At 39.7% G+C, this 11,881-nt stretch overlaps 1 protein-coding gene across 2 annotated transcripts in view; it reads right to left on the bottom strand.

Annotated features, from left to right (window-relative positions):
* Positions 1–11,881, bottom strand: part of Ccdc171 (coiled-coil domain containing 171) — a 484,039-nt gene that overhangs the window by 434,857 nt on the left and 37,301 nt on the right. For both annotated transcript variants that reach the window (XM_029565763.1, XM_029565764.1), the window contains exons 5-6: positions 6,431–6,621; positions 4,323–4,454 (exon numbers count right to left, since the gene is read on the bottom strand). In XM_029565763.1, coding sequence (XP_029421623.1) covers positions 4,323–4,454; positions 6,431–6,621 — 323 coding nt within the window. The remainder of the gene's footprint in view (positions 1–4,322; positions 4,455–6,430; positions 6,622–11,881) is intronic.

Here is an 11,881-nt window from a genome sequence, read left to right as displayed (position 1 = left end):
TGATAGATTAGATAGATGATAGATAGACAGACAGACAGACAGATAGATAGATAGATAGATGATAGATGATAGATTAGATGATAGATTTGATAGATAGATGATAGATAGATGATTGATAGATTAGATAGATGATAGATATAGATAGATGATAGATAGATAGATGATAGATAGATAGACAGATGATACATCAATAGACATATAGATGATAGAAGATAGATGAGATGATGATGATAGATGACAGATGATAGATAGATGATAGATAGATAGATAGATAGATAGATAGATAGATAGATAGATAGATGATGATGCAATAAAAAAGGAATAAATCAGAGAAACAATCTCAGTCACCTAAAAAAATAAAAATAAAAAACACTTTGGCATAAACCTAACCATGGAAGTGAAAGTCTTCTATAATAAAAACTTTAAAATACTCTATAGAAGATAAAAAAAACTTCCCATTTTCATGGATTAGAGCAGCCGTGAAAATGGCTCTCTTGTGAAAAGCAATTTACAGATTCAATGTAATCCCCATCAACAGTTCAACACCATTCATCACAGAAATAGAAAAGGCCACCTTACACTTCATTTAAAAACACAAACCTCGATTAGCAAAAGCAATTCTAAAAGGGGAAAAAAAAATAAGGCTAGCAGTATCATCAACCTAACTTCAAATTGTATTAGAGTAATAGCCAAAAAAAAAAAAAAAAGAGGAGGAGAAGAGGAAGAAGAAGCATGGTACTAACACAAAAACAACATGTAGATCAAGGGATAGAATAGGAAATCCAGATATAAAGCCATGCAGTGTCAGACAGCTAGTTTTGACAAAGATGTAACAAATATTCACTGGAGAAAAGAAATCCTCATCAACTAATGTTGCTGGGAAAACTGGACATCTACATGTGGAGGAATAAAACTAGAGCCTTATCTCTGCACAAAAATCAACTCCAACTGGATCAAAGACCTTAACATAAGACCTGAAGTCCTGAACTTGCTAAGAAAAGGCAGAGAAATAGGTATAGGTAAGACTTTCTGACTAGGATTCTAGCTACTCATGAATAACAACAATTGACAACTGGACCTCTTGAAATTTAAAAGCTTCTGTACAGCAAAGGAATAAGTTAATTGAGTGAAAAGACAGCCTGAACAATGGGAAAAAATCTTGGCCAGCTATATATCTGACAGATTACTATCTAGAATAAACAAAAATTCAAATAGCAACAAGAAAACAAACAATCCAACAAAAAAAAAAAATGGGTTGCAGCGCTAAAGAGTTCTCAAAAGAAATACAAATAGCCAATAAATACTTTTAAAGCATACAACATCGTTAGCCATCAAGGAAACGGAAATTAAAAGTACTTTAAGATTCATTCCATTCAGAGCTGGAGAGATGGCTCAGTGGTTAAGAACACTGGCTGTTCTTGCAGAAGACCCAGGTTTAAATCCCAGCAGCCACATGGCAGCTAACAACTGTCCATAACTCCAGTTCCAGGGGATCCAACAGCCTCTTCTGTCCGCCAAGGGCATAACATGGGTGCACTTACATACATGCAGGCAATACATGCATATACATAAAAATAATAAATAAAATATTTTTTAAAAAAGATTCACCCTAGTCAGAACAGCCATCATCAAGAAAATAAATGATGACAACTGCTGGCCCTTGACATGTAAGGAAAGGGGAACTCCTATTTACCATATTCCTGCATTATAAACATGCACAGTAACTGTGGAAATCAGTGTGGAAGTTCTTCAAAAAAACTAGAACTACCATATGACCCAGTAATACCACTCCTGGACATATGCCCAAAGGTCTCCATATCCTACCACAGAAACTTGTACATCCATGTACATTGCTATTCTAGTCACAATAGCAAGGAAGTAGAATCAGCCTACATGTCCATCAGCTGATGAATAATGAAAGTGTGACACATATACACAATGGAATTTTATTCAGCAGTAAGGAAAAATGAAATTATGAAACCTGCAGGAAAATGGCTAGAACTGCAAAATAGTATATTAATTCAGGTATCCCAGGCTTAGAAAGAAAAACACTGATTGTTTTCTCTCCTATGTAGACCTTAAATTCTAATTTTTAGATAGGTGTATTTATATGGGAGTGTATATAGAGGCCAAGAACCTAGAAAAAGGCCTGTGAAAGGAAGAAGAAGAAGCTTGGTGTGTAGCTAGTAGAACATACATGATTTGAAAAGAAGGACGGGGAATATGAGAGATGGAAAAGTCTAAGCAAGGAATGGGGGATCAGGAAGCTGGGAGAGGAGAAAGGGTCAATCAAAACTAAGTACTAGTTTTTTGTTTTTTTTTTTAAAGCCATAAAGAAACCTGTTACTTTGTAGGCTAATTAAAAAACAATTTTTAAAGGGATTTTTGAATGGAGGTACCCTGTGTGTCCAGAAGCCGTAAGTTGAATGAAAACTCTAGTGCTAGGGGTTAGCTACCTCCCTACAAGTTGTTGACCAGTGAAGCTTCTGAGCCCTCACACCAAAAGAACACAGGCTACTGCCACTGCTATTGGTTGCTTACCAGAACTACATGGTTAGACACTATTGCTTAAGTTACCATACACTTTGCAGAAACTGGAATGGAACTGAGCTCAAAGCTTCTTCCCTGCTGGCTAAGATACATGGTGCCAGGAGGTGCTATGCAGGCTACTGGGGAAGAAGTGTCATCAACAGTCTTCCTCAGCTGTGGACCCTGTATGCTACACTATGAACATGACAGGCAGGATATGCTCACTGATATAATAGTGACATGGCTCGTTATGAGGGTTACTGCTTTCTGATTGGGTCTGAGGCCTGCCTCACAGAATTCATGTCTGCTATTGTAAATCTGGTCAAAAGTCATGGCTAGGAAGGACACAGGCACTAGTGGGAAACCTACTTCACGTTAGGACATGATGTGCCTAACAAACTGCTAGAAGGCACCCTCCTGTCAGCTTTGGACAGAGTAGCTTCTTTGTGCAGTGGGGAACAGTTACCGAAAACTATAACTGGTCAAAATGCTAAGTCTAAGTGACTGTTGAATGCTCAGCCCTAAACAGGACATCTATATCAACCACTGTAAGGTTCAAGGAACATCATAGAAGAGGAGGCAGTGGGAATAAAGGCAAGAATCAGAGGAAGGTGAGAATTACTGTGGAACTCTGTCTTCAGGGCATGATGTGGCCATTGTACTCTTTAACTCACTGCAGCTGTGATTACCTGCACAAGATCTGCACAAGAGTGGGTCTGTCAACATTCTGTTTTGGGGGAGAGGAATTCTGAGGCCCCACCCATCCCTGAGGATTTATAGGCAGTTAACTGTTGCTGAGGAAGAAGAGACATTGTCTTCCATGGTATATCCACTGGTAAGTTACCCATGCTCCTGTGATAACCTCTCATCCAGGCTCCCGTGATAACCTCTCACCCAGGCTCCCGTGATAATCTCTCATCCAGGCTCCCGTGATAACCCCTCACCCATGCTCCCATGATAACCCCTCACCCAGGCTCCTTTGATAACTATAAATAAGCACAATGGGGACCAAAAACAAAAACAGACATGAAAGTAAAATGAGAAGTGGTTGGAAAGAAGGGGATCGGCAGAAGAAAGGGTAACAAGAGAGGGGGATAGGAGAAAAAATGATAAAAATACATTATGTACATGTGTGAAAATGTCCAAAGAAAAGCTGTTATTATATATAATTAATATATACTAATAAAAAGTTAATTTTTAAAAATCACTTATTTTAGGCAAGGATGGTGGCTCACGCCTATAATTCCAGCACTCAGAAAGTGAAGGCAGGAAGATAAGCAGTTCAAGGACAGCATGAGATACATAGCAAGTTCAAGACCAGCCTGGGCTTATGCAATGAAGTTATCCAACTCTAATAACGATGTGTCTATTTGTGGGGGCTGGAGAGATGGCTCAGCGGTTAAGAACATCGATTGTTCTTGCAGAAGACCCAGGTTTGAATCCCAGCACCCACATGGCAGCTAACAACTGTCCGTAACTCCAGTTCCAGAGGATCTGACAGCCTTGTCTGTCCTCTGTGGGCATTGCATGACATGGGTGCACTTACCTACATTCAGGCAATACACGCATACACATAAAATAAAAATAATAAATAATAAATTTTAAAAAAAACAATGTGTCTATTTGTAACCACTATCCTGTCCTCATGTAACTACAGGTGAAACATGGCCTTCCAGAGATCAACAACTAGGAATTATTTTCCCTGGAGTGAGCTAGTGAATTATTCTGTTAATAAAATGTAAATATCATAAGCATCAAAAAGATACATTAAGGAACTGAAGCATTCAGAATACCTGTACTATAAACTGTAACTCTCTTCTTTCTGCTTCCCATTGCTCTGCTTGTAATCTAAACTCCTCCAATGTTGTCTCCCTGACATGAGACTCCATCTCACTCTTCGCTTGCTGATGTTTTTCCAGTGCGTCCTTTACATGAATAAAATCGTGCTTTACTATTACATCAACACAGGTTACCTTGTATCTTTCAACCCTAGTTTAAAATGTACAAAAGATTTCTGCCTACTTATAAAATCTTGGGGCTGGAGATGTAGCTCAGTTAATGGACTGCTTGCCTAGCAAGTAATGAAGGCCTGGGTTTAATACCAAATTCTGCATAAAACTAGGTATGGTGGCCCATACCTATGAGCTCAGGCTTTGGAAGGTAGAGCAACAGGATAAGAAGTTCCAGGTCATCTTTGACTATGAAGACAGTTCAAAGACAGTCAAGGATACACAAGACTGACTCAAATAATAACAACAATAATTCATGCTAAAATCTTAATAAAACTATCATTTTGATCATCAGGATATAAATTTGACTGAGAAATTAGAATCACCCTTCTAACTTAAGCAAGGTATAATAATTTCTTATGTATGCAGATACATTTGACCAAATTTTTCTGAACCTACAGGGTTAAAAACTAAAGTCTCCATTAAAACAGAGAAAAATTCTGTGGTTTATATGAGAAAGAAATGTATTTGACCATATGGATCTGTTTTATAAACATTACCCTCATAACTTTCACATTTAGAAAGCCACAAGAGCCTTGAGACTTTCCCCTAAGTACTAAAAGGTGACTCCTATTCAACCCCAAAGTCCCTTAAGGATCTCAGTGCTTAAGAGTTCAGAAAAGCCAGGCGTGGTGGCACACGCCTTTAATCCCAGCATTTGGGAGGCAGAGGCAGGTGGATCTCTGTGAGTTCAAGGCCAGCCTGGTCTACATAGTGAGTTCCAGGCCAGCTGGGGCTTCAGAGAGACCCTGTCTCAAAAAGACCACACACACACACACACACACACACACACACACACACAAGAGTTCAGAAAAAAACAGATGTCCTGAGCATCTGTGAAGATCCTATCAAGATTTTACACCTTAAACTGCAGGCTACTTGACTGCAAGAAGTGCTAGCACTACCCTTCTTTCTTCATGGTGTCACAACTGATGTGGGCAAATAATCCATGCCACCAATATCAACCGCACCTAAACCACCACCATTCAAATACCAGGGTAGAGCAAGTGGTTAAGAGACATGATAGGGGAGATGGGAGAAAATAAAAGCTGATCGGCTGGCACTGCACAACTTTTAAAAATTACTAAATATTTTATGAAACCATTTTTAGTGAAAACGAAGGGAAACAATGCACAACTGTGGTAAAATAGAGCATTCTTACATTTTTATCTTCTTTAAAATTTAAATTATTCCTCTGAAATCATGGCAAGGATGGATACTTCAAAATCTGCCACTTAAGTGACTGTCAATATCAATCCTAAACCCCACTTACACTTCAGGGAGAAATAAAAACAAAAACTATGGGAAAATATACCTCACAATAATCTTTAAAGATTAAGTATTTTTCATTTCATAATTCCTCTAGAATATGCTTTACATAATGAAGCACTGTCAAGCACAGTTTTCTATAATATTCAAACTGAAATCTAGGACCTATATTTTTAAAATTCCGCATTTTCATATTGCTAGAAAAAAAGGATATATGTTCTTAACTTTTTACAGTGTACTACAAGTTTGTTTTTTTCTTTTTGGTTATAGTTTTTGTCTTTGTTTAGTTTTTATTGTTTTCTTTTCTTTCATTTTTCTGTGGTGCTGGGGATCAAACACAGAGCCTCAAATATGCTAGGCAACAACTCACTGAGCTACAGCCTCGGCCTTGTTTGCCTTTTCGTTTTGAGTAGAGCTCTCAAATGCTTTTCAAAAAATTAGTATACATAATACATATTCATACACTGGTGAAGCTACAAGAGAGACATGGAAAAATGGCTCTAAAATGGTAAGAACAGAGGGAAAAATGAAGGAGGAAAACCCAAGGAAAACTTCAGGTAATACACATCTACAGCTCAAAGAATATTATACAGAGAAAAATTCCTTCATGAAAAATATTTTACCTGTAGAGTTTTTTCTAGTCTACTTTTTTCCTTCATAAGTAAATCATATTCTCGATTGCAATTTTGAATTATATTGTCTCTTTCCTCCAAATCATGTTCAAATCGTCTACATTCTTCTTTCCACTTCTGCTGGGAAGTCTGAAATGTTTCCTCAATCTCATTTGCCATTCCTTGAAGTTCTGAATTCTGTGCTATTAAAAACATGATAGAATAACATATTTATAACCATGAACTCAATCATTAATCTAAAAACCTGCTAGGTGTAGTGGCACACATCTTTAATCCCAGCACTGGGGAGACAGAGGCCAGCCTGCTCTACATAGCAGATTCCAGGCCAGCTGAGGCTAGAGGGAGACCCTCTGTCTCAAAAAAACAAACAAAGAAGGCAAAGTAGTACTATACTAGAAACAAAATACTACCCACTGAAAATATACTATAATTGTTCATCTAAACCATCCAATTATATCACATGCTGAGTAGTTTTGGAAAAGAATGACTTCTCTGGTTTTGGGGGGGGTTTTGTTGTTGTTTTTTGGTCTTTTTGAGACAGGGTCTCCCTGAAGCCCCAGCTGTCCTGGAACTCACTATGTAGACCAGGCTGGCCTTAAACTCACAGGGATCCACCTGCCTCTGCCTCCCGAGTGCTGGGATTAAAGGCATGCGGCACCACGCCCGGCTTGGTTTTTAATAATACATTTCAATTACTATGACTGTAACACACATTATAAAAGAAAAGGCATAAATAAAAAGAATACACATTCCTGCTTTAAAGTGGCAAACTATACTCTCCCTGCCCAAAACAAAACAAAATAAAATGCCTAATTAAAATAACAGTAAAGAGCACTTACAGCTAGAAACCAGAAGAAGAAAAGATGCGGAAATAGCAACAAAACACTGGAAGAGGGCAAGCAGGCACAAACAAAACTAATCTTTGCAGTGGACTTCATTTACAAGATGATCCTTAGGACAAAACATTTAATTTTCTCCCTTCTATTAAGTTTTGAAAAGCTCACTGTCCGTGTACTAATACACTTCAATATTTCACTCCTCCATCCCTCAGATGGAGGGAATTTTGCCCTGAAACAATATGACATGTTCTTGAAGGTATGCACATGTTTAGGTGCATCTCTAGCAGCAGCTATTACTGCTGCTAACTTTTTCCACACATCAGGGTCTGCAAGACAGGTAAAAGCACTTGCTTCACAGGCCTGAGGAGCTGAGTTGGATCACTAGATCCCATGGTGGAAGAGAACCAACTCCAAAAATGTCATCTAACCTCCACATGAGCCCCCGTGGACTCTCTCTCTCTCTCTCTCTCTCTCTCTCTCTCTCCTCTCTCTCCCCCCCAAGCCTTTTAAGTCTCAAAGATTACAAATTTTGATATTTTACCATTAGAAACATGCTAGTTGCAAAACATGTCAAAAATGAGGTCACAAAACAGGCTGTGCAACACTGCGACTGTCCTTAGAGCTGTCCTGTGTGCCCCACGTGGAGGCAGGGCTCACCTCTCCCCTTGCTGACCTCAGCAGTCAGCAACACCTCTTGTCATGGCACCCCTGCTATTTACTGTTTCAGCATCCAAAAAAGGAGGAGACTTCCAGGCCTGGCCAATCACTTAACTCTCTGATTCTCTGGCCATCAATAAGTTTTTGTAGAATTAATAAATATGGATAAATACACTTACTAAATAAACAAAAATACCCATTATGCTGGTAGTATGCTTTTTTAATTCTATTTTTGTTTTGAATGGGTCATGCACACAAAAGATGCAAAATTCAAAGATAAAAACAGCGTAAAAAGATATACAGAAACATCTCCCTGATACCTTTCCATTGTGTAGCATTCAATGCTCCACGCAAGAAGTCTAAGGCCATTCTGATACCTGATCCTCTGCAGTTAGCCTATTCTCTTTCTTCTTTGAAAACTTTAAAATACTTTGTTTTTCTGAAAATGTACACTACTAACTATGCCTTCAGGTGGGTCTAGTCCCTTCCACAGTGGGGAACATTCACTGGGCCATTCAGTCTGGCAGTTCATGTTCTTTAGTTCTCAGGTGTGACCTTCAATAATCCCACTGAAAATATCTGTATTTTATACAAAATATCTCAATCCATCTTAATCATCTTTATACCCCCTTCCCCACTGGCACCCCCTCACAGCCCCCCACTGGAATTCATACATTCTATCATTTGTGTTAAGGCCTTTGTGTCGTTAGTGTCCCCAGATGTTCCTCAGTGCAAGGTCATCCACGGAGATCTAGTCAGCCTACGTAGAGTCTCTTGCTTTAGGAAGATCAGCTCTTCCTCCTCCAGCAGTAATCAAATGCCAATATTTCTTCAGCTAAGATTGGGGCCTTCTGTCAACTTCCACAGTTCTATGCTGAGTTTTTGTCTGCTTGAGTTTGCAAGGGACCTGTGTATGCTGACACCATTGCTGTGGGTTCAAATGAGCAGGGTTCCAGGAACTTGTAGGACACTATTTCCATATGATCGTGCACCTCCTCCCTGACTCTTACAATCTTTTCAATCCCTCTTCCCTGAACACTGGGTAGGTGAAGGTTAATATAGGAATCCTGTCCAAGAACCAGCATTTTGCAGACTCTTAATCTCTACACTTTGTCCATTTGTGATCTTTGTGTTCCTGGTCCTCTGATGCATGAGGCAGCTTCGGTAATGAGAACTGAGAGATTCACTAGTGACCTCTTTACCCCAGTTCTATGTTCTGTGAGCCGCAGGTGCTATTTTATCTTCTTTACTGCCAGCATCACTATTTCCTATTATTCAGATTGGTCCACAAATTTTCTTGTTTCTTCTCTCTTATTTTCCCAGTTCTGTCCTTTGCACATTAATTGCTGGGAAATTTCTTCCATTTTCATATCTACCTTGATTTTTTTTCATTTCTAGCTTTTTTCTTTACAGTTTTTGGTTTTTTCTTTTATGGAATATAGTCTCTTCCAACTCTAAGAATATTAATGCTATTTGTTAAGTTTCTTCTCCCTAAAGGGGTCTATTTCTTTCAAGTTGATTTTTTTTTTCTCTCCATTTAAAAATTCTCCTCTGGGTTGGAGAGATGGCTCAGTAGTTAAGGGCACTGGCTGCTCTTGCAGAGTACCCGGGTTCAAATCCCAGCACCCACATGGCAGCTAACAACCATCCATAACTCCAGTTCCAGAGGATTTGACACCCTCTCTAGCCTCCATGGTCATTGCATGACACGGGTGCACTTACACACATGCAGGCAATACACTCATACACATAAAATAAAATTAAATGATTATAAAAACATTTTTAAATAAAATATATCTGATAATACTTGGTTACCTATTCAATTAAGAGTAAGGAAAATACAAGTGCATTTTATGCACCAATATGTCTACTACCGAGATTCTGAGCTTGTGAGGGATAGCTGACACTGGTCTTTGCTGATAGATCATCTAAGTCATTCACTAAGAAACCGCTAACATCACTATCAAGTTTTTATTCTTGTTTGGTCAGGTTACCCATGGAAAGGGCCTCCAAATTCCTACAATCAGTAAAGGAATTTGGTGCCTTTTGGAAACTGGAAGAACTTGTCTACTACCGAGATTCTGAGCTTGTGAGGGATAGCTGACACTGGTCTTTGCTGATAGATCATCTAAGTCATTCACTAAGAAACCGCTAACATCACTATCAAGTTTTTATTCTTGTTTGGTCAGGTTACCCATGGAAAGGGCCTCCAAATTCCTACAATCAGTAAAGGAATTTGGTGCCTTTTGGAAACTGGAAGAACTAGTTCCCTAAGTGTTGGGGTCCTCTGTTATGCAAAGTAGAAGTCTCTTCACGTCCGGATAGCTCACGAGCTCGGAAACCATGTGCTGCAGATTCCTTTCATAGCAGAGTGCCTTCCTGGCATCCTCCCTGACTCTTCTTTTAAAGTGCTCACCACAAATACATGCCCTCCGGCACAGGAGCTACCAGGTTTTTAATCAGGCGTTGTCTGATAGCCTGATAGAAGCCCACCGCCCTATGTAAATGAGGCATCCTAAAAGTACCTATCAGCTAAGGCTTCTTCTGCTGTCTCTACACTATAAATAGTCCTAGTTTTACCCCAATAAAGTTGGAGCTGGAGCTGAATCACTGAGATCTGAGCTGAGTCACTTGTCTTGAGCTGTAACACTAAATCCTGTGATCCAGTCTCCCTGGGGGGCGCTATTCCTCCATCGCCGACTCACGGACACCCTGGCTTTCGCCGTCCCTCATACGCTTCCCGTGTGGTCCAAGTGGCCAGTGGACCTCACATCCTGAGGAAGGTATACGGGTGAAATAGGGACGGGATCGACTGAGTAGACCTCAGTAGCGGAGGAACTTTCACTGCCCAGGAGTGCGCACTGGAACCCTGAGAGCCCAGCACGTGCTCGCCTATATCTGGCGCCACAACGTGGAGCTTCTGAACCTCGTGCTACAACGTGGAGCTTCTGAACCTCGTGCTACAACGTGGAGCTTCTGAACCTCATGCCACAACGTGGAGCTTCTGAAGCTCGTGCCACAACGTGGAACCTCTGAACCTCGTGCCAGCTAGGAGCTGGTGCCCCACAGAAACGCAAATGATCCATGAGTATCCCTCCTCCCCTTCAGGAGGGTAATCTAATCTCTTCATCTCTTCTAAATTTCCTCCTAACCGCCACTTCACCCAACTTTTTCTATCTCAATACTGCAAGAGAAAAAATCCCTAAAGTTCTAAGCTTTAGAGTCAGGCAGATTTCTCTAAGTCAGCTCTGTTATCCTGCCTCAGAGCATTTGAGCCACACCTAGTCCCTGCCAGAACACCTAGGAATTCAGGGTGGTTCACAGTTAGACAAAAGATTTAAAGTGAAACTTTTTTCCTGTAGCCTAAGGGCTGGTAACCTGCAAAAGCAGCTTTTAGACAAAAGATTTAAAACAGGCAATTTTTTTCTACAGTTTAAAACTCCTGCCTGTCAGAGCAGTGCCAAGTTACTGCAAAACATTTAACATCTTCTCTTTACAATGGGAAACTCAGAATCACGTCAAAAGAAAAGACAAATTCGTTCCCTTAAAATCCTACTTAAAACCAGAGGATTAAAAATTTCTAAAGAGGAAAGCTTAAAATTTTGGAATGAGATGCATGGGTTTGCACCCTGGATCTTATCAACAGACACATCTGATCCAGAGGTGTGGAACTTTCTTTCACATTTAGCATATAAGAAAGAAAGCCAAGAAAAGCATAATTTTCCTCTCTCCTTCTTCCCAATAATGGCAGCCATGCAGCAGTGTTTAAAAAACCCACCTAAAATTGAGAAAAATTTACAAATGCCAGAGAGTAATAAAAGGGAGGTTTTAGATGACAAAAAAGACCCTAAAAATTGCCCAGTAGCTGATTCAATAAGCCCAGATACTAAAGCCCAAATTTCAAAAGCTTCCAAAGAGTCTCAGGTAAATTCCCCTCCTCCTCCTA

The sequence above is a fragment of the Nannospalax galili genome, unplaced genomic scaffold (genome assembly GCF_000622305.1).
Source record: "Nannospalax galili isolate Female #2095 unplaced genomic scaffold, S.galili_v1.0 scaffold98, whole genome shotgun sequence".
NCBI classification, from domain to species: domain Eukaryota; kingdom Metazoa; phylum Chordata; class Mammalia; order Rodentia; family Spalacidae; genus Nannospalax; species Nannospalax galili.
The sequence above is the reverse complement of the archived record's forward strand: the minus strand, read 5'-3'. Positions and strand labels throughout refer to the sequence as shown.